Source organism: Castor canadensis, chromosome 6, assembly GCF_047511655.1.
Source record: "Castor canadensis chromosome 6, mCasCan1.hap1v2, whole genome shotgun sequence".
NCBI lineage: Eukaryota > Metazoa > Chordata > Mammalia > Rodentia > Castoridae > Castor > Castor canadensis.
The window spans coordinates 9,667,835-9,691,939 of NC_133391.1; the positions used below are offsets into that span (position 1 = coordinate 9,667,835).

Sequence of the window (24,105 nt, forward strand, 5' to 3'; positions counted from 1 at the left end):
TCATTGTGGAGATTAGAAGTATAAGCCAGTAGTATTTGCAGGGTTGATTGCACAATCAATGACATAAAGTGAATAACAACATCACAATGCAATCAAATGTTGAAAATGAGAAATGCAACGTATAGAAATTCTAATCCTGATAGAAGAAGTAGCATGAGTTTTCAGTAGACTGAAGTAAACCACAAGTTTTACTCTCATATCTAACTGCTAGAATGGTTTAGTTTTATTTTTGATTTTTGTTTAATATACACATGAATTTAACTTTCACAACCCTCATTGTACATAGAATGGGTTTTATTCCTGAAGCCATATAGAGTGTTTCTCTCTGGCCTTAACAAAATAATGTAGCACTTGGGACCAAAGATGAAGCCTAAGATCCCTGCACTGGAGGCCAAGATGGAGAAGACCTCCACGGCCACCATGACCCTTCCCTTGGTGCTGTGGTAGACAGGGAGGAAGGTGACCCAGACACTACAGAACACCAGCATGCTGAACGTCAGGAACTTGGCTTCATTGAATGTGTCAGGAAGGTTCCTTGCTAGGAAAGCCACAGTGAAGCTCCCAAAAGCCAGGAAAATTAGGTATCCCAGGATGCAGTAAAAGGCCACAACTGATCCCTTGTTACACATGATGATGATGTGGCCGTGTTCCGAGTTTGTGTCTGTGTCAATGAAGGGTGGAGAAGTTCCAAGCCAGATTCCACAGGCAGTCAGTTGGATCAGTGTGCAGATGGGAATAAGGTAGTTAGGTGTTCTTGATACCAACAGCCACCTCATCCTTTTCCCTGGAGACGTGACATTAAATGCCAGAATCACAGTGAGAGTTTTGGCCATGACAGTGGAAGTAACCACTGTGAACACAATTCCAAATGTGATCTGCTGGAGGATGCAGGTGGCCATGCTAGGACGGCCAATGAAGAGCAAGGGACAGAGAAAGCAGAAGGTGAGGGAGATGAGCAGGATGTAGGTGAGAGCCCTGTTATTGGCCTTGACAATGGGAGTGTCTCTGTGTTTCATGAAGACCACAAGAACAGCAGCTGTGAGTACAGAGAAGATCACAGCGATGCAGGCCAGAGCCAAACCCAAGGGATCTTCATAACCCAGAAAGGTCACAGATTTTTGGAGGCAGTGGTTTTTGTCTCGGTTTGCATATTGATGATCTGCACACTTCACACACTGATCCATGTCTGGTGATGAGTGCAGGTTACCATTAGTCAAGGTTCAGTTGACACCCCTCCCCTACAGCACAATGGTAAACTTTTCCTCTTTTGTTGCTTTAGTTAAAAATGAATTCTACACTGCAAATAATTCCAATCAAACACTCCCTGTTTTTGTTATGGTAGCACAAACAATGTTACTTTAACTTCCTTGACTTATTTGACATATTCATGACACCATTTTGGAACTCTGAAAAATCACTAAAGTTATTCCTAGCTCACCAAATAAAAGCTCTATAAATTATATCATGTTTTATTCACAACCACCCCAAGTTTATTTAGAATTATGTTCCCTTTTATTATGACATAGATAATTAATAATTTCCAGAAAATAGAGGCAATCAATAACACTTTTTAACTGGGTGAAGAAGTCTCAACATCCTGTAACTCAATGTAATTTTCACCATATGCATGTTCTAGGTTAGAGTATACTTGCACTGAATCAATACATTTATTTGTAGGGTACTAAGGTCTTTCTACTATGCAGTTTGTCCTTTCATAATCCTATTTAGACCTGCACTAATTACAGTCTATTTGCCGTTATTCTACACATGTTTTGTTAATGTCAAGAGTCTTTCAAAGCAAGTATGATTTTTAGGCCTAGGGAGCATATACATTAAGATATAGTAAATGTCATTGTTTAAAAAATTCACTTACGACTTACAACTACTATGTAGAATATAATACATTCATATATACTAGCCTCATATTACATCATAAGTAAATTCAATGATTAATTTCACAATTTACCTCAATTTCATGGAAAACACTACTGTACGAACATATTCATGTTATATGTTCTTTTTCTGAAAATATTTTATGCTTGTTGCACGGGACCAAGGCTGAAATCCAAGCTACTCAGGTGGTAAAGACAGGGGGGATTGCATTTCAAGACCAGCCTGGGGAAAAACTCAGATCCCATGTCAACAAATAAGCTTGGAGTGATGTTGGCACCTGTGTTCCCAATTTAGGCTGATCACACTGCAAGGCAAAAAGCATGTATCTGTCTACAAATTAACTGAAGCAAAAAAAGACTAGGACTATAGTTCAAGTGATAGAGCACTTGCCTAGCAAGACCAAGTTTTCGAGTTTAGAGCCTGGAGTCATTAATCAATCAATTAATCAATCAATAAGTCAATTCGTAAACTATGTGTCCATTTCTGTTACTGAAAGTATTGTCTTGGGCTGCAGAATTTCACAAATGATGTCCTGTTACAAAGTTTTTCTTTCTTGGTCAGCAGTCTTACTAAGATTTTTTATCATATTTATTTATACTAGAATACCCCTTAACTTTGATTTTCCTTTGTTGTGTTAATTTACTAAATATATTTTCTTGTTGTATTGATTCTCTTGTTTCTTTGTCTTTAGGTTGCTTTTCCTTTTCTGTATTATGATAGGTACTTGTTATAAACAATGTCTGGCATTCCTGATTTTTATGCCTGAGTATTTATTCCAACCTCTCAAGTCCATTCATAATATTTTCATGTTTTCATCATTTATAATCTTTATTTAAAGTGTTCTTTAAACTGTGATATGTGTAAACAAGTATTTGTTAATATGTAAACTTGAAGATAGTGACATTGTTTATAGAGAGTTCTTTGTCTGAACAGAGTGAACCTACATTAAACCCTGTGGTCATAAAGAATTAAAAATGAAAATTAATTGCATCTGCACTGTGTTGTCAATCTCAATATATTTAAAAGTGAAATTGAAATCATGCAACTATGCTGCTTAAATAAGGTATATGAATCATAAAGGAAATGAAAAACTGTGATGTAGAAGTGTTTCTAGCATGTATTATTTAACATAAATCTGGACATTGTAAATGTAATATGCTAACTGTGGCATCCTGAAAGGTTCAATATCTATCTGTATCTCAATTCGACATCATTCCATCCAACTTTCTGTGGGTTTCTGCCAGATGGTAACATTTTCAGGTTTTGTGATTATTACAAGAATTCATAGCATAAAAATCTAGTTGACATTTCCCCCACTCATCTAACATACTATTAGTGTTCATGTATCTCTGTACAAATTTATGACACTTTTCCAGTAGGTCTCTTTGTATTCATTGTAGACCTATTACGTTGGTTTGAGTTCATGTCATTATTAGTTGCATGTCTTTTTACATATGGAGTGTTGGTTTGTTTTCTTTGGAGGGGCTGGGGTTGAAACTGAGGGTTTTGTACTTATAAAGCAAGCACTCCACCACATGGTCACAGCTCCAATCCATTCTCATCTGGTTGTTTTTGCTATAGGATCTCACACACTGTTTGCTTGGGCTGGTCTTGAGCTGTAATCCTCTGATCTCAGCTCTCAAGAAGCTAGGATTATAGGTGTAATCCACCAGCACCCAGGTCTGCTAACTGAAGATTTAAAAAGTTTCTTACAATATACATAATCCTACCCTTTAAACCAAACAAAAATTTTCTGAACACTTGGTCTTTGTCAAGCATTTTGACAAGCACTCAGAAAATAGACATGTGCAAGAACCATGTATTCACTGTGAGGTACAAATAGGAAGGTATTTTTCCATAATATTTCTCCCAAATTCCATGACAGAGATGAAAATTGCATAGAGAGAAGTGGTGGAAGGTGTTTTCTTGAGAAGGTAATGCATACAATTGATATAACAATGAATCAAATATGAACATCATGGTATATGGGCTGTGCTGTTTCAAAGGTCAATGTGATCCTTTGTGTCATTTCACTTGCCAATGGATGTAGGAAGATCTTGCCTATGCATTCCACTTGTAGGGCTTTTCCCTCTTCAAGGAACATCGGAAACTATTTAGGATGGGTGGGAGTTTCTTCATAAGTCACAGACTTACCTGTCCCATTAGAAATCTCATTGTCAGGGCAAGGGATGCAATCAAAGCAACAGGGAGCCTTTCCCTGCTGAGGGGAATTCCTGAATCCAGGTCCACAACTCTTGCTGCAAACAGAGTGAGGATTCTGAGGAAAATCAGATATGTATTGGTGGTTGCTCAGACATTTCCATACTATTTCAAAAATTACAGTGTTTATTGAATTGGATCAATAAGAAATAGTAATTTTCTCTACAAAAATACTTCAAATTCATTGTACATTATTACACTCTAGCCATGACATGACACAATGGCTTATGTGTAAAAGTCTTGGTCACAAGGACTGCTGTTTTTTTAGAAAATATCGATCCTTTAAGCATTGAAACTAGTGGGAGGAAATTTGGTAATTACAAGTATTCAGTTATAAGTGATATTGGTACCCCAGGGGCAATCCTCTCTCTCTCTTGGTACCTCTGTTGCCATGAGATGTGTACTTGCTATGCTACCTGCTCTAACCATAATGGTCTGCCTTGCCATAGACCTTAAAGGACCAGGCCCAGTTCAAGACGGACACTTTCACAACTCTTAACTGAATAAACCCTTTATCCCTAGAAGTTGATTTTCTCATTCATTTTGTCACAGTGAGAGACAGCCAAGAAAAACAGATATTGTGTGTATTTTAGCATTGCAAAATATGAACACAGAAACATGTTGGTAAACAAATGTGTTCCTTTCTCACCCATGATTGAATTAATAAGAAAAATTTTTAAATTGGACATTATTAAATGAACATTGCTGGATCATGAATCAATATTAGGAATATTAACTCTGAACAAGTATAGCTTATTGATGTGTGAAATTCAAAGCTTTATGACTTGATCCAACCCACCTCTAAAGTTCGCGAGTTCCACTCTATCAGATCCTCATGTAGAGATAATTGTTGACCATGTAGACCATATGGGGAAAACTTTCCTACTTTCACCTTATGTCTAAGACCTTCTGGAAAATTCCAAAAGTTGAGAATGTCATACTCTGCCTCCAATTTCCTTTTCTCATCCAAAGTCACTTGGTCTCCTGCAGGGTTGTTAAACTGAATGCTCTTCATAAAGGGGTGCAGCTAAAAGAGATGCATCATCCTAAGGTGAAGTGGATTCCATGGTTAAGACAGAAAATCTGAACTGAGCAAAGTTCCTAATTGTGTTCATAATGCATTACAGAAATGATGTAGTACAAAGGAAAAGCTAGAGAACTAAAATATCATGATATCAAATGCTGGACACACATCAGAGTATCAAAATTACAGTTTCAAAACAAAACACCTATGTCACACTTAACTATAATGAGTGATTCTGGGGAATTCGATCATTTTTAACTTCCTGGAAAAACCTAGTTGCAGGTATTTTATGAATGAATCTAGAGATTCAACTATCAAATGGGTTCATTAACACCTAAACTGGAATTAAATAAAATCATTAATATAAAATACCCACTACAGCCTCTAGCAGGTCTTAGGTACTCGAAGACCTCATTCTCTTTCTTGTTATTTAAGAAACTGTTTGTGAAATGTTGGCTTTATCCTATTGAAAACATTTTCCATGTAGGTTGTTGAAGTCATTTAAAACAGAAAACCTTGACGTGGAACTAAAACATATTTCTTTCTGACACATGGCTCCCTGGTATTCAAGTATACATCTGCCCAGGTCTAGTTATCTCCTAGGAAGTGAAAAATGTATACTTTCTATTGTGCTTTCTGAAATGTATCACAAACTACTTAGCTTGTCTATGAAATCAGTTCACAAAGAGATGTTCCTGATGTCATGTACCTTCCAATGAAAAAGTCTTTACCTGAGAAGGGGAAAACACCATCCACTTTCCATTTCCCACTGTTTGCATTTGGATTTGATGAAGTAGCATCTCATGAAGGGTGTGGGCCACAGCATACACAGCATTGTAAATATTGTAACTCTCTTCACTCATGGCTGTTTCAAAACGATTCCCAGGCAACCAGGTCAAGGAGGCATTGTGTGGACATTTCTTATAAGTTCCACACTGAGACTCAGAAAATGAGCAATTTAAAAACACTAAAAATAGACTAACCAGGTAAAAGTCATCTGGATATTTGGAAGGGTTAGCTGACTGGATGAAATTTCTGAAACCAGAAATGTCTCCATGGTGGTGTGAAAAAATGAGTTGTCCATGGAATGAGTCTAAAATGAGATGGATATGACTTCTAATTACATCCCATTGAGAATTCAGGATCCAGACTTTGCCTGTCATTAAAATCTCCCTCAAAGTATTCATTAAAACTTCCAGGAAATCACTGTCACCATAAAGGATTATCACATTTGCTGATGATTTTATAACCTGGTGATGTTTTGACCAGGTTTTTGGGAAAAAGGACACTGTAGAGACTGGGATCATTTCCACAAAGGCTACACAGATTCTATGCTTGTCCATCTCTTCTCTCAGGTCTGAGAGCATCTGAAAACCTCTGTGGTCTTCTGAAATGAAGAGCCCCACCCAGGTCCATCTGAAATGAAGCATCAAGGAGACCATGCCAAGGACCACAGATGTTTCTTTGGGAGCCATCTGATAGAGAGATGTGAACTTGTCATGATCACTCAGGATAGGATCAAAAGACCCAAAGGTAAGCTAAAGGGAGAAGGAAATTGAAGCCACATGAAAAAGAGGACAGTCAAGAAGTACAAGCTGAGGCCTGGTACATACTAAGCCTGAGAAAAGAGGTAGAAAGTAAGGCTTGCTCATTACACTCTATGAGAACTCTCTGGAAAACCATACGTCAGTCTCACAAATCTAAGAAAGCCCTGTGTCTGCTTCAATTTCTCCCTCTTCTGTGTTCCAAATAAAAGGAACATGGGTCTTCCACAAACTCTTTGACATTAAGAATGGAGAACTTCATCAAAACAGCCTCCTCCTTTTCTTCTTCCTGACACCTGTCAATTGCACGAAAGAAGCCATTGTTTCATCTCTTCCCATCCCACCCACACCCTTACCTGTGGAATTTTGTAGAGCTGCAGCAGTGTCCCAGTATTGGCAGATGTTATCCGTGAAGGTCCTGTAAGTGCTGCTACAGATTTGCTCTCTCTTCTACAGTTGTAATTAGGAACAACTTTGTCAGACAGAAAAAGCCAAAGGAAGGGTGGCTCTAATGTCCTCCATTCAGTGTGTAGGACATTATAAATATCAAATCCCAGAGACATGTTCTGTAGAAGAAGGGGGTTCTTGTTGATCTCCTCAATGGCAAAATCCATGGCAAGTACAAACTGGTAGTTCCTTAAGGAAAGCCTAAATAGAGACCATTGTTTTCTCCATTAGGAATAATAAATATGTGATATGTTTAAATTCAAATCAATGACTTCTCTGCATTGAACACATGTGTCTCTAAAATAATATGTCACATAATCTGTGTCTATGCATATTCATTAAGAATGTAGGTTCTTATTTAAGTTTAGTTGAGGTCATAAAAAATAATCTTCTGTAAATGAGATTCAAGTACTTGTATGAACAAGGAAAGGAAGGGAGAGGGAGAGGGAGAGAGAAAGAAAGTGTGTTGAGACAGAGAAGGGTAGGGAGAGGAGGAAGGGGAAAGCAAGAGTGAAAGGGCTGTAGAGGGACAGGAAGAGGGAAGATGGAGAGGGAGAGGGAAGGGAGAGTGAGGGAGAAGGAAGGGGAGATGCTTTGTTATCTCAATGCAAATTTGTGGTACATTATGCTTTGTTTTTACTGTGCCACATGTGTGAAAGTGTGTATGTGTTGCTAAATTGACCCAATCTGTTATGTGATTATAAGAAATCACAACTTCTTAACATTCACCTACTCCCTGGGAATACAAATTTTGTTTTTGCTTGCCTAACCACTATCAGAGATTCTTGAGACCTTCAGACTTGAACATATCCATAAACATCAGCCCAGGTGGCCAGTGGTCTTCTTTACAACCAATACTCCAAACTCAGTCTTCATAATGCGGCATGAGACAATGTTTATAGTGGGTAAGTCCAGATAGTAAGATTATAATTTTGATTCTTGAACTCATTCTTAGTGTGTTGATTTCAAACACTGGGCTGATATAAATCACACAGCCCTACAGTTTAGAGCTTCTAGAATACCTGTACTGCATCTGGAAGAAATGTAGTGCCCATATCTTGCACATTTACTACTCCATTTCACATCATCTGTGGCTGGTGGCAGCAGTTTTTGGTCTAGGCCAACTTCAACAATAGGAACTGAAGAGAAGAGTGGGCCTTGTTTTAATTCAGGATGTGTTAGTCTTGGTGAGTAAAGGATTTTTATGTGACACAGCCTGATTGCTTTGGTGGCCATAGGAATGACAGTGAAACTTGGAACTGGTCAAACCACAGTGATTAGTTTCAGAAACAGACAGCATCACACAGTTTACAACCTCAGACTAGAAACTGTGGATGAGGTATCTGGGCCTACCCTATCCCCAGGGAGAGGTTCATATGTTTATAGTACTTCTCTATGCACTCCATTGTTGAGGTTTTCATTTTCAATACAGTAACAGATTATGTGTGACAAACTGGATTTTTCTTTGTGTTCATTAATGATACAATAATAATATATCACCAAATCATTCCCTACAAACCTTTCCAGAGAAATAGTGTAATTGACAACAGGCTCTGACAAAACATACCAAATTCTTAGAATTTCTGGAAACTCAGGCCCAAATGAAGCCAGAAAAGGAAGGAAGACTGAAGTAAGTAAATACGTGATAGTTGAAAGCCCAAATGATATCCCATGTCAGAAAGCATCACGAACCTTTTAGGAAATTATGACCTCACCTCATTCTCCAGATGAGACAACAGTGTATAATCAGGAACTATTTGTTAGGGGAGAAAAGTCAGAGAATTAAACAAGCCATTTTAAGGAAACAAATACATGAACTGGAATAAAAAAAAAGAGAAATATTTCATTAGTCTACTGAAAAACTTAATAAAAAAAAGAGAGAATAAAAAATATTAAACAGAATTTCTTGAGCTGATAAATACATTCAACAAACTCAAAAAATGTGATAGAAGAGAAAAATAGCAAGGTAGATCAACAAAAGAAAGATGAATGTTCGTAGAGACAGGCTATTTAAAATACACAATTGAAGAAGAACAATAATGAAGAAGTTGACAAAGGCTTATTGCTTCTTTGAAAAACTATAAAAGACCAAATATTTGCACTATTGCAATTCAAGAACCAGTTCAGAAGGCCAAAAATGTAGGAAGCTTATTCAAATAAATTATAATGTTAAAACTCCCCAACATAGAGAAAGACACAAATATCAAGGTACAGGATGATCAAAATTAACCATTCACAAGAAAGCAAAACCAAGTCTGCCTGAAGCCATAGTATAATGAAGTTCTCACAGGTGAAAGATAAAGAGAAGATTCTCAAGCCTTAAAAAGAAGAGTAAAAAATAAATGTAAGTTTAATACTGCTGCCCTGAGATGGGTTTTCAGCACAAACATAGAAGCAGCAGTGCTAGTTGAATTTCACAATAGTGAAGAAGAAGAAGAAGAACAACAACAACAATAAGAACGACAGCAAAAACAAAAACCTGTAAGACAAAGAGCTCTTCATTTGCAATGAAGGAAGAATAAGGATTTCCCTAGGGAAACAAATATGACAGAATGTATCAACACTGACATTATATAAGAAATACCATGGGGAAATTTTCACATGGAAATATATATATATATACAAATACACACTGCATTTATTGTATATTGTGTATCCACACATATAAATATACTTATGTATATTCATATATATATATAAAGAATGGTTTTCATTATGACATTCTGATACATTTATATGTATATTTATTGTATTTTACCCTTATATTTCTTATGACTATCCAGTCTCTCATTTTTGTTTATTTCTATGTTTGTATAATTTTTATGTTAATTTGCTATTATGTAAAGGTATTTGACCAAGAAGAATCTAAATTCTGACACCCTGGACCCCCAGCCTGTACAAAGCTTGTTTACAATGCATTACAATGAGAAAACAGGATGGCTGCCGCACCTCAGATGCCGGCCCCAAACCTGCTTTGAAGACACAAAACAACTGGTGAGAAAATAAGTGGCACGTGGTATTCCCACAGCTACCCTTGAGATAAACCAGCATAGCCCCCTGGACAGACTGAACTCTGCCCCACAATAAAAAAAAAGAATAATAAACAAGGAACTGAAAAGGAACACACAGCAGAGGGGATAGTGTGCTCTGAGCACATCTGAGAATGGAGGAGGGGCAAGGAGATGATCTCCATGTGAAAGTTCAGTAAACAAAGAGTGGAAACTCAGAAGGGCCAACAGTGGGCAGGTGATAAGCCGCTGCCTGAAATAGGGCAGATAGCTATCCACAAAGCTCATCTCCTGAGCCAGTGAGTAACATCCAAAGTCAAACAACATTTCAAAATTGGAAAACAGTCAGAAAACCAGCATAACATGCTGACAGCAGAGAGCCAGCTGATGGATCTCTGACCTTGCCCCAAAGAAAAGGTGTGAAGCAAAGAAACAAGCCCCCAGTAAACAAACACAGTGAAAACCCAACTCCAAAGCAGGATGGCTAGTGGTCCACAGAGCTGATCTCTGGAATCTGAGGACAAGCCACACTTCATTGAGAGTGGAGCTAACTAAGCAGCTGCCACCGAAAGACAGGGGAAAAAAACTGGTGAGTCTCCCTAACCACCTGGTGAAACTTAGACAGAGCTTCTGCTTACATACCAAAACCAGGACTGGATGCAGAAAGAGTAACACCAGAATTACTAAGACTGAAATTCTATTGTTCTTGAACCTGGAATTTAATTTATGTGTTTGTATGTTTGTTTTGTTCCCTGTTTGTGTGTCCACCACCTGTCCCAGTTGAGTTCTTGGGTACTCTCTTTTTTTTTCCTTTTCTTTTTTCTTTCTTTCTTTGTTTTGTTAGGTCTAATATTGTAAATTAGCTAATACTAAATTACACACAGACCAAAGACAGAAACAGCACCAAATGCAGTGGTGGGAAGACAAAAAAGACATGGAAACCTTTCTCCCCCAAAAAATAAATTAATACAGGATTCAGAGGGAATTGAAGAAAATGGATACCCACTTCCAGACTCCAACAAAACAAAGATAAACAAACCCAAGGAACCCAACGAAGCCCACAAGAACATTCTGAAAGAAGAAATCTTGAAAGTAATCACTGAGAATTTCATGGAAATGTTACTAGACAAGGTCAAACAAAACGTACACAGAGGCACTCAAAAAATTCCAAGACAACAAAAATTAAGAATATGAGCAGACACAAAAATGAATAAATGAAGTCATAGGAGCCCTAAATAAATACCAAAGTGAAACAGACAACACCATAAATAGAGAGATAAATGAATTAAGAACAAAAATTAACAATATTAAAGAGGAAGTGATACATGATAACAAAAAACTCAAAAAAAATGAAACAGAAATACAAAACAAAATGGAAAGCAGCTCCAGCAGACTAGAACAAGAAGAACACTGAATCTCAGAACTTGAAGATGAAATAGAAATTAAAGTAAAAATGGAAGAACTATTACTCAGAAAACTTAATGCCTCTGAAAGGATTATGCAAGATCTCACTGATTCCATCAAAAGACCAAACCTGAGAATCATGGGCATCGAAGAAGGAGAAGAGATGCAAGCAAACGACATGCATAATACATTCAACAAAGCAATAACTGAAAATTTCCTAAGTCTAGAAAAATCTAGTCCCCTAGAGATGCAAGAGGCCTCCAGGACACCAAACAGACCAGATCAAAATAGAAATACCCCACAGCATATCATCATTAAAACAACAAGTACAGAAACTAGAGAAAGAATATTGAAGGCTGTAAGAGAGAAAAAAGAAATAACATGCAAAGATAAACCCATCAAAAACACAGCAGACTTCTCAACAGAAACATTAAAAGCAAGAAGAGCTTAGGGTGAGGTCTTCTGGGCACTGAATGAAAATAACTTCAACCCCAGGATACTCTACCCAGCAAAACTATCATTCAATATTGATGAAGCAATAAAAGTCTTCCACGATAAGCAGAAACTAAAACAATATGTGACCACAAAGCCACCACTACAAAATATTCTTCAAGGGATTTGCACACAGAAACTGAAAGCAAACAAAACCAGGACAGGGCAGGCAGTCCCAAATCACAGGAGAAGAAAGAGCAAGAAAGTAGAGAGTAATCTCAACTTAGGTACACACAATCAAACCTTCAAACAACTAAGACAACTAAATGACAGGAATCACCACATACCTCCTAGTACTAACACTTAATGTTAATGGACTTAATTCACCCATCAAAAGGCACCATTTGATGAAATTGATTAAAAAGTAAGACCCAATAATTTGTTGTCAGGAGACCCATCCCACTAACCGAAATAAGCAAAACATTATGATGAAAGTCTGGTAGAAGATTTACCAAGACAATGGACCCTGAAAGCAGGCAGGAGTAGCAATACTTACCTCTGATAAAGTAGACTTCAAACTTACATTGATCAAGTGAGATAAAGAAGGACATTCCATACTAATAAAAGGGGAAATAAACAAGAAGAAAATAACAATTATCAACCTATATGTAGCCAATATCATGCACCCAATTTCATCAAACATACCCTGAAGGACCAACAAGCATGTATTAACTACAACACTGTGGTCATGGGAGACTTTAACACTCCATTATCAAAAGATAGGTCATCCAAAAAAAAACTCAATAAAGAAATCATAGATCTAAAATATACAAAGATCAAATGGACCTACTTGATGTCTACAGAACATTTCATCCAACTTCTACACAATATACATTCGTCTCAGCATCCCAAGGAACCTTCTGCAAAATAGGTCATATGCTAGGGCACAAAGAATGTCTCAGAAAATATAAGAAAATACAAATTATACCATACATACTATCTGATCACAATGCAATAAAATTAGAACTCATTAACAAAAGTAAAGACAAAAAATATGCAAACAGCTGGAAACTGAATTACTCATTACTTAATGAACAATGGGTCATTGTTGAAATAAAAGAGGAAGTTAAAAAGTTCCAGGAAGTCAATAAAAATGAAAACACAACCTACCAGGACCTAGGAAACACAGCAAAGGCAGTCCTGAGAGGAAAGTTAATAGCCATGAGTGCATATATTAAAAAGACTAAAAGATCCCAAGTCAGTGACCTAATGTTACATCTCAAACTCCTAGAAAAACAAGAACAAGCAAATCCCAAAACAAATAGGACAGAAATAATAAAAAGAAATGCTGAAATCAATGAAATAGAAACCAAAACAACCGTACAAAGAATTAATAAAACAAAAAGTTTGTTCTTTGAAAAATTAAACAAGATTGACAACCCCTGGCAAACCTGACTCAAATGAGGAGAGAAAAAACCCAAATTAGTACAATCAGGAATGCAAAAGTGGAGATAACAACAAACACCATGGAAGTCCAGGAAATCATCAGAGATTACTTTGAGAACCTATATACAAACAAATTTGAAAATCTTAAAGAAATAGACAGATTTCTGGATACATATGATCATCCAAAACTGAACCAAGAGTATATTAATCAACTAAAGAGATCTATAACACAAAATGAAATTGAAGAAGCAATCAAGAGGCTCCCCAAAAAGAAAAGTCCAGTACCTGATGGATTCTCTGCTGAATTCTATCAGACCTTTAAAGAAGAACTGATACCAACCCTCCTTAAACTGGTCCATGAAATAGAAAGGGAAGGAAAACTGCCTAACGCATTTTATGAAGCCAGTATTACAGTTATCACAAAATCGGGAAAAGACACCTCCAAAAAAGAGAATTATAGGCCAATCTCCTTAATGAACATTGAGGCAAAAATCCTCAATAAAATAATGGCAAACTGAATTGAACAACATATCAAAAAGATCTTTCACCATGACCAAGTAAGCTTCATCCCAGGAATGCAAGGGTGGTTCAACACACAAAAATCAATAAACATAATAAACCACATTAACAGAAGCAAAACAAAACCACTTGATCATCTCAAAAGATGCAGAAACAAGCTTTGATAAGATCCAACACCATTTCATGATAAAAGCTCTAAGAAAATGAGGAATAGAAGGAAATTACCTTAAAACTATAAAGCTATAGATGACAAACTTACAGTCAGCATTATACTTAATGCAGATAAACTGAAACCATTCCCTCCAAAATCAGGAAAGAGACAAGCATGCCCACTTTCTCCACTCCTGTTCAACATAGTACTGGAATTCCTAGCCAGAGCAATTGGCAAGAAGAAGGAATAAAAAGAATACAAATAGGTAAAGAAACGGTCAAAATATCCCTATTTGCAGATGACATGATTCTATACCTTAAAGACCCAAAAAACTCTACCCAAAAGCTCCTAGACACCATCAATAGCTATAGCAAGGTACCAGGATATAAAATCAACTTAGAAAAATCATTAGCATTTCTATACAATAATAATGAAAAAACTGAGAAAGAATATATGAAAACAATTCCATTTATAATAGCCTCATAAAAAATCAAATACCTATGTGTAAACCTAACAAAGGATTTGGATGACCTCTACAAGGAAAACTGTAAACTTCTGAAGAAAGAGATTGAGGAAAACTATACAAAGTGGAGAGATCACCCATGCTCATGGATTGTTACAGTCAACATAGTAAAAAAGTCTATACTCCCAAAAGTAATCTACATGTTTAATGCATTTCACATCAAAATCCCAATGACATTCATTAAAGAGATTGAAAAATCTACCGTGAAATTTATATGGAAACACAAGAGGCCATGAATAGCCAAGGCAATACTCAGTCAAAAGAACAATGCAGGAGGTATCACAATACTCGACTTCAAACTATATTACAAAGCAATAGCAATAAAAACAGCATAGTACAGGCACAAAAACAGACATGAAGACCAGTGGAACAGAATAGAGGACCCAGATATGAAGCCACACAACTATAACCAACTTAACTTTGACTAAAGTGCTAAGAATATATGATGGAGAAAAGACAGCCTCTTCAACAAAAACTGCTAGGAAAACTGGTTAGCAGTCTGCAAAACACTGAAACTACATCCATATATATCACCATACACCAATATTAACTCAAAATAGATCAAGGATCTTAATATCAGACCCCAAATTCTAAAGATGATACAGGAAAGAATAGGAAATACTCTGGAATTAGTAGGTATAGGTAAGAACTTTCTCAATGGAACCCCACCAGCACAGCAATTAAGAGATAGAGAGATAATAGGGACTTCATAAAATCAAAAAGCTTCTGCTCAACAAAAGAAATGGTCTCTAAACTGAAGAGAACACCCACAGAGAGGGAGAAAATATTTGCCACCTACACATCAGACAAAGGACTGATAACCAGAATATATAGGGAACTTAAAAAACTAAATTCTCCCAAAATTAAAGAACCAATAAAGAAATGGGCAAGTGAAATAAACAGAACTTTCTCAAAAGAAGAAGTTCAAATGGCTAAAAAACACATGAAAAAATGCTCAGCATCTCTAGCAATAAAGGAAATGCAAATTAAAACCACACTTAGATTCCACCTCACCCCTGTTAGAATAGCCATCATTAGCAACACAATTAACACCAAGCATTGGAGAAAAGGAACCCTCTTACACTGCTGGTGGGAATGTAAACTAGTACAACCACTCTGGAAAAAAATTTGGAGGCTACTTAAAAAGCTAAACATTGATCTACCATATGATCCGGCAATACCACTTTTGGGGATATACCCAAAAGACTGTGACACAGGTTACTCCAGAGGCACCTGCATACCCATGTTTATTGCAGCACTATTCACAATAGCCAAGTTATGGAAACAGCTAAGCTCTCCCAGTACTGAAGAATGGATTAAGAAAATGTGGTATTTATACACAATGGATTGTTATGCAGCCATGAAGAACAAGGAAATGTTATCATTCGCTGGTAAATGGATGGCATTGGAGAACATCATTCTGAGTGAGGTTAGCCTGTCCCAAAAGACCAAAAATCATATGTTCTCCCTCATATGCAGGCATTAGATCAAGGGCAAACACAACAAGGGGATTGGACTTTGATCACATGATAAAGCAAGAGCACACAAGGGAGGAATGAGGATAGGTAAGACACCTAAAAAACTAGCTAGCATTTGTGGCTCTGAACGCAGACAAACTGAAGCAGATACTTTAAAGCAACTGAGGCCAATAGAAGAAGGGGACCAGGAATTAGAGAAAAGGTTAGTTCAAGAAGAATTAACTTAGAAGGTAACACACATGCACAGGAATTCAATGCGAATCAACTCCCTGTATAGCTATCCTTATGTCAACTAGCAAAAACCCTTGGTCCTTCCTATTATTGCTTATACTCTCTCTTCAACAAAATTAGAGATAAGGGCAAAATAGTTTCTGCCGGGTACCAGGGGGTGGGTAGAGGGAGTGGGTCAGGGGGTTAATAGAGGGGGTGGGGGAAGGGGGGAGAAATGACCCAAACATTGTATGCACACATGAATAAAAAAAAGAATTTGCCTCACTCCTCTTAGAATGGCTGTCAGCAAGAACACAAAACAACAAATGTTGGTGAGGATGGGATGTGAAAAGGAAGTGTAAACTGTTCCTTGGTTGTATAAATTAGTACAACCATATGGAAAGCAGTGTGGAGGTAACTCAATAAACTAATAAGAGAACTATCATAACATACAGCAATACCACTCTTGTGCATATATTCAAATAACTGTATATCAGGATACAATAAACACACTTGCACACCCATGTTTAATGCAATGTTATTCACAATGGCCAAGCTATGGAAACAAGCCCAGTTCTCTACAACTGAGGAAATGATTAAGAAAATGTGGTATTATATAGCATGGATATTTTTCAGTCATACAGAAGAATAAAACATTTTTTGTGCAGGTAAATGTATGGAACTGCAGAGCATAATGTTATGCAAAGTAACCACATTCAGAAAGATACAGGTCACATGTTTTCTCTAACATGTGGAACATAGGTCCAAATACAAATACTAGCAAGCAGTATGTATATTCAATATAAATATAGCATCATTGAAATGTGGGAGTGTTAAAAGACACTAGGGAGGAGGGAAAGGAGAAGAGCATGACAGAGAGTGAATAATATTAAAATATTTTGCATCTGTGTAGGAAAAAGACACAAAGGAACACACTCTGAAAACTGCTGAACAATAGAGGGTTATGGATAAAGGACAAGGAAAAGTAATAAGGAGACTAGACTGATTACATTGTGATATGCTTAGAGACAGAATACCAAGGGAAACGCCCCTCTACAATCAAAAGACCCTTAGACAGTGAAGGTCAGGAATGTAAACATGTTGTTAAGGGTAGGGTAACAGTGGGAGGTGGAGGGAAAGATGAAAAAGGCAATGGAGGTTGAAGATGGTGGATGTGTATTCTGCACATGTATGAATATGGAATAATGAAAGTGATGAAGTCAATTTAAGAAGGGGGACAGGGCACAGAAAGAATAAGTGAGGGGATGAACAAAACTGGGGTATATTGTACACATATATGGAAATGTCACATTGAAACTCCATATACACATATTAAATAATGATAAAATGTAGAAAAGAAATGTCTTGAATTTCAAATAACATTATGATTAGCCATAAATAAAGAAATCTGTCATGTTCATTAAGCCAATATTGCAGAAGACACTCACAGGAATCCCAATCACAGATGAAGAACAAATATGGTCAAAATCAATAGAGTCAGGGACAGACTAAATCCCATGAGAAGAATATACAATCAAATCAGAATGAAGGAAGAATCACAGATGGTGAATATCATAAAGTACAAGACTCCAAGTTGAATAAGTGGGAATTAAAGAGATGTGAAAGTAATGAAGTGGAATATAGAATAACAATATAAATAATCAATGAAAAAAGTTGGAACTTTACAAGATAAACAAGATTGACAATCCCTCACTTATACTTAGCACCCCCATAAAAGAGAGAAGAATCTAGTAAATTAAATGAAATGTGAAAAAGTGGATATTTGAATTTTGGATACCACTGAAATCCAGAGGATCAATAGGGGATATTTTGAAAGGTGTATTAAAATGAATTTGAAAATTGGACAAAATGGATAAATTTCTAGGCATGTAAGACCAAACTAATTGAAAATATAGAATCTAAAAAACCCAAACAGATTTATACTGTGCAATGATATGATGTGTTAACAGAACTTCCCAACAAAGTAACACCCTGGACCAGATTGATTCACTGCTAAATTCTCCCAGAACTTAAACAAAAGAAACAACACCAATGGTTCTCAAACTATCTTGTAAATTGAAAAGGAAAGAATGACCTGAATACATCCTACCAATACAGTGTTAACCTGATAACAAAACCAGAAAAGGACAAAACAAAAAAGGAAATAATACAAAAATATCCTTGAAACATAGACACAAAAATTGTCCAAAAATTACAAATAGTAATCAACAAAACATTTGAGAAGCAAAACTAGCAATGCTACATTAAATCTGACTCAAAAATATAGTACACAGTCATAGTGCCAAAAGACAGCATGCAGTAGAATAAAGACTATCAATAACATAACACCAGAATTTAATATCCTTCTAGAATTTCTTAGTCTATTACATATACAATAAACTAGTAGTAAAGAAAGAATGAAAAGTAAAAAGTGGGTCACATTATTTTGCAGAAAATGAGTGTATTCACTTGGAAATTCAAATGAATATATGTAGAGGTTGCACAATCAATACAGAGGTACCATAGCCAAACAACGAGAAAAAGTGCAATTGCCAATTACTCAAAGAAGCAATCACATTAAGCCTGAGGGGGAAATAGGAATACCGTAGCAATAGACACAAGTACAATATAACTGGCTCCTAACCAACCAGAAAACCTTACCCAGCAACAACAAATTATTTTTTAAAAATTATAGATTTCAATGTTTATGAACAAGTTTTATTAATGGAACTTGTTCAAAGGAAAAGTTGCTCAAAGATGTGAAAATGTCCATCTACATAAGTGATTTATAGATTCATGGTAATGTCTTCAAAACTAATGATATTCCAAAAACCTACCACAAATGCTTTTGTAAGTTTCATCTTAAAGAAGTGTTGGAATTTTTTGAAGATAAGTAATGTTTAATCTAACATAAATTGTATGAAATATTTATATGTACTGAAACATAACATGGTACCCATTAAATATGTATAATTTACCTTTTATACATCAGTTACACATTAACATCAAGAAAATATGTAAAAGATGAAAAATCTGACATTATTCAAATTAGTAGCAAAACAATCACAAAAAGTTCACAAAATTCACTGAATTCCTGGCAGCCCAAGCAATCTTGAGCAAAAGATGAACACTGAGAATTCACTACCAGATTCCAGGAATTAAGGTAAAATTATTGGGATAAAACTGCATGACAGCCAGGCGGCAGTGGCTCAGACCTGTGATCCTAGCTACTCAGGAGGCAGAAATCATTAGTACTCAGTTTGACTCAGCTCTGGCAAAGAGTTAATGAGACCCTATCTAGAAAAAATTGTGGAGTCACTGAAACTGTAGGCCCTGTGTTCAAGCAATAGTATGGAAAGAAAAAAAGGTTATTTGCCTAATTGCAAACACACACATCAATGGAAGATTGAAATGCCTCAACTATTCCATGCATTTACAATCAACTGATTCACAAATATGTGGCAAAATGACACGTACTTGAAGAAATGACAGTATATTTAATCACTGCTGTGGGGAAAACTAAATACTTGAAACTGGACCCCATTCCTCACCTAATACAAAAATAAGCACAAAATTGAATCCCTATAGTTCAACACCATAAAGTAAGAAACCATTAGAAAAAAAATAAGGAAACCTTTCAAGACAAGGGATTAGAAAACAAATTTCAGGTAAAAGTTTAAAACACAAAAATCCAAAGAAAAGAAAAAAGGATCATATTAAGTGGAGAAGATACTTCAGAGCAAAGGAAAAAATCACAGAGAGAAGAGACAACCTACAGAATGAGGAATCGTTTTCCACAATCTTTCATTTAAAAGGAAACTCATATCCAGAGTATGTCACGAACTCGGTTAGAATCCCCCAAATAGTTCATTTTAAAGGCAATGATCAGTTCGAATTATCTGTAAAGAAGACATATATTTGTGCAAGGAATTTAGTGCAGACTAATTTAGCTTGCTCTCAGGGAATTTAAAATCATTACCACAATGAGATACAAATTCTCCTCAGTTAGAAGAGCTACAAGCTTCCATACAAAAAGTTATAAAGTTATAACTTCCAATATAACTTGACTACAACCTCCCTCCCCCACAGCAAAAACACAATTGCAGTAGTCCATGTATCAATGCAACACCTTCATGGCATAAGATATTCCTTAGTCTCCTCAACTAGTAACACACTTAACATTTCTCTTCTCTAAGTCTAGGAGAGTCAGACCAGATTCCTAGAATACAGATTTCAAATTTTTCTAATTTTAAAGTAGCAAAGGACTACTATAAGGAAAGCATAAGTAACTATATTCAAATATGATTTATAAAATTGTGGGAGAAAAAAGTATGCCTGGTGAAAATTTGAATACTAACAAAGATAAGCAGACAAACATCTACGCATGCAATAAGAGCGATGTTCTGATACCTTCCACAGCAGGGAAGAAACTCAAAGTCCTACTCCATCAACCCTGCTCCCAAATGTGTGCAGATACGACAGGTAACACTCACTACAACAGCACTTGAAAAGAGATGCAAGGAATCACTACTTCCAATCAAGTTTTCACTGCTAATACGGCTGTAAATACATTGCTACAATTCCATGGAATTGTGCCTTAACAATTTATTAATTAGACATTCTGCTGCAGACCTGGCATTTGTTCATAGCCAAAACCTGAGCACAGATATGTGTCTATGTGAAGCAGTAATAAATTAGAGGGGAAAAATCTCACAGGGTTTACCATTTATTTCTGGCTATGTGTGCATTTCCAGATTTGACACAGCATCCCAGCATGACATGCATCTTATTTGAAACAGTAACTGGATGTCTACAGTTATAAGAGTTTTCATGACCAGGGGCACAAGTACAGAACTTCTCTGTAGGGAGATTATTAGGTACATTTGTGAGTAAAGAAATCGTATCAGACCAGAGCACATGCAAATGACTTGGATTGCTTTTCTAAGGATGATCTCCTGGTGCTAGCTTTCAGCCCAGGCTGGAGGAGTCCCAGTGGTGGTGGAGCAAATGCATAGAATTCAGCCTTGTTAGGGAAAAGAGAAAGAGAAAAAAGAGTATACTTGCTCCACAAAATAAGTTAGGGATGTTTCTGGGAAGGTAGGGGAGGAAGGGCCATGGAGGGGTTATTAGCAACATTGCTCTATGTATTACAGATCACTTGGGCAGTATTCATCCAGAAATCAAATACAAAAATGTAACATAAAGCGATAACTTACTTTGCAGAAATTCCTTGCAGGACAGGATCATTGTTTCTGTCATCTTTAACATAAGAATAAAGTGGGAAAAACCCTGCAATCACTACATCTCCATCTTTGTATATACTGGATTTAAAGTCAGGAAAGCAGTCTAGATTAGTAAATGAACTGAGATGGAGGAGAAGCTGGACGAGAAGGAAAATAAAAATCAAGGGGAACATGTCTAGAAATGTACAATTCTGAGTAGAGGCTTAGCCTACAGTGTCAGGCAGGTATATATGTTTCCTATGTGCCTCTGTATATATGTGTTTATGTCAACTGGAAAGTCCATTCTAATTCCGCAATTTCTTTCAGCCCAGTGGCTTCCATTCCCATGGAGGAATCTGGAAATATTTGTGCCTTGGTCTCTGCATCTGAGGTCCTGCATCCATGAGATAAACATGAGTTGGAAAATAAGTGTGAGGATCCTACTTTCCAACCCAGGTGTAACAATTTCATCCAAGCCCACAGATGGTAAGGCCCCAGGGATGAATTAACCTTTCTTAGAGTTGTTCTGAAGTATGCATCTAAAAAAGATGTGCAGAAAAGCTATTTGGGATGTGGAAAATGAATTACCTCATTGGATGCCATGGAAGGTGCAAGGTGACTCAGTAATAAATGGCTCTGCCCAGTGAGGGCTTAAGCAAAGTCAATGGGGCATCACATCCTCTCATTCAAGTACACAGGAGAGACAGCTTCACACACCCAAGGTTCATGCATTCCCCTAATATTCCTTGTATTACTTAGGCAGGTCTCCACATATCTATTGCATGTGCAGAGACATCCACAGACACATGTGTTTCACAATAATCAACCAATAATTAGGTTGACATAGGAAATTCCAAATCAATAGCACAAGGTAGAGGCAGAAATCAAGTTGTATATTTGCAGTCTGAGCTATGACTTTTTTCACTATTGACATCTTCTTTTATCTATGCTGAGTTAATCACCTGTTGTTCTGAAGAAAGTGACAATCCTACCCAGGATTCAGTGCAGAGGAAATGGAGCCACCCAATTGATGCTAGTATGCCAAAATTATAAACAATCTTTAGGATTATTGTGATCATCTCCCAGAAATAGCATCTTTTACAAGAACTTTTTGCTTGCTATTTTGACTTTTGCTTGCAATCAAAATGCACTTAGTCATGTATTTGCTCAACAAACAACAAGCCAAAGAGTGACTTTTTGTCTCAATTACACTTTCAGTCCCTGAGTGTATGTTTGTGAATATAATCTCATGTCATGACTCTCGATTGAAATGAGATGGACACTTTCAATAGGAAATTATACATGAACTATTATTTCAATTTGCAAAATATCATGGAAAGAGAAAGTAGTTTGGCCCTAAAATATAATAACATATTGAATCTATTCTGATCAAGATCTGTAGGATAAGTGGGAGTTTCCCTGGAATAGAAAATATTACAGTCACCTAACATGTTGAGAAGAGTAAAGCAATTGATTGATCTCTGTGTAATGAATATGGTGATAAAGATCTTGGTGTGCATCGAAAATGAAAATAAGATAAGTCAGTCTGAAGTACAGCGGAAGTGAAATGAGACTTGAAAGAAGGGTGAGACTTAGTTCTTTGAATTCCTATAGGAACAGTTACTTTTACTCACAGAGTAATAGGGAATGACAGAAAACTTTATCAAGAAATTGATCTATTCCAATTATATTTCAGAAACAGTAGTTTACCATTCATATTTAGAATAGATGGGAGAAATACAACAGTATTTTTACAGATCTCACAAAAGATGTTGATGGAGACATTCTGGAGAGACATGATGGTGGTTTGAGCTAAGTACAGAGATGCAGTCATGATGAATTCATAAGAATCTAGTGAAAACAATTAAAGTCTACGATGACATTTTCAGAGACATGTGAAGAATGATTGTCCAATGACTGTAGTGTAATATCAAAGTATTTGGTGTGCTGACCAAAGAATTCAATTTTGAACTATAAAGATATGAAAAGAAATGATCACTGAGCTCATATAATTTTGCTGCATGTATTTCTCAGTTCACAGTTATTGTTGATCTTTTAAATTTATTCTTTGTATTTCTCTGTATGGTACTGAGAAATTACTGGGATTTCTTCCAGTTCATTGTTTTTGCTTAAAACAATTGTTTTAACTCTGAGTTTTCTACCCTTCCAAATACTTCCTGGTCAGTTATAGGCAGCTTGTTTGGAGTTCTAGGTGAGGTCCTAGTTTCCTGAAAGTTCATAATACTTTCATCTTTTAGGTATTTACTCCAGTCTTCCATCGCTGCTTTCCTTTGTGCCTGTGTTTCCAGAAACTCTAAGCATTTTGTACATTTTGTCTGAGCCTATACTTACTTCCACTATTTAATCACTAGATGGAGCCCTGGAAAGATTTGCAAGGAGTTCATTGCTGTATGCTTTTGCTGTTTCAGTAATACAGTAACGTGAAATCAAGTTTGTCACAAATACTCTGTTGCTGTAATGTTTGTGAAAAAGGGAGTACATACTGTTTGTATTTACTATGCCTAATTTCTTAAATGTATGATGTTCCATATGTAGATCACTCTGCTTTGCATTCCCTGAGTAG

The 24,105-nt window shown here is 36.4% G+C and overlaps 1 protein-coding gene across 1 annotated transcript; it reads right to left on the bottom strand.

Moving 5' to 3' along the window:
• Positions 1-257: 257 nt before the first annotated feature.
• LOC141424262 (vomeronasal type-2 receptor 116-like) lies at positions 258-7,334 on the bottom strand. The gene is made up of 5 exons (XM_074077821.1): positions 7,038-7,334; positions 5,869-6,675; positions 4,913-5,140; positions 4,048-4,171; positions 258-1,186 (listed from the first exon to the last, which is right to left on the bottom strand). The coding sequence occupies exons 1-5, from the start codon at positions 7,293-7,295 to the stop codon at positions 258-260; spliced, it is 2,346 nt and encodes a 781-aa protein (XP_073933922.1). The 5' UTR covers positions 7,296-7,334.
• Positions 7,335-24,105: the final 16,771 nt, after the last annotated feature.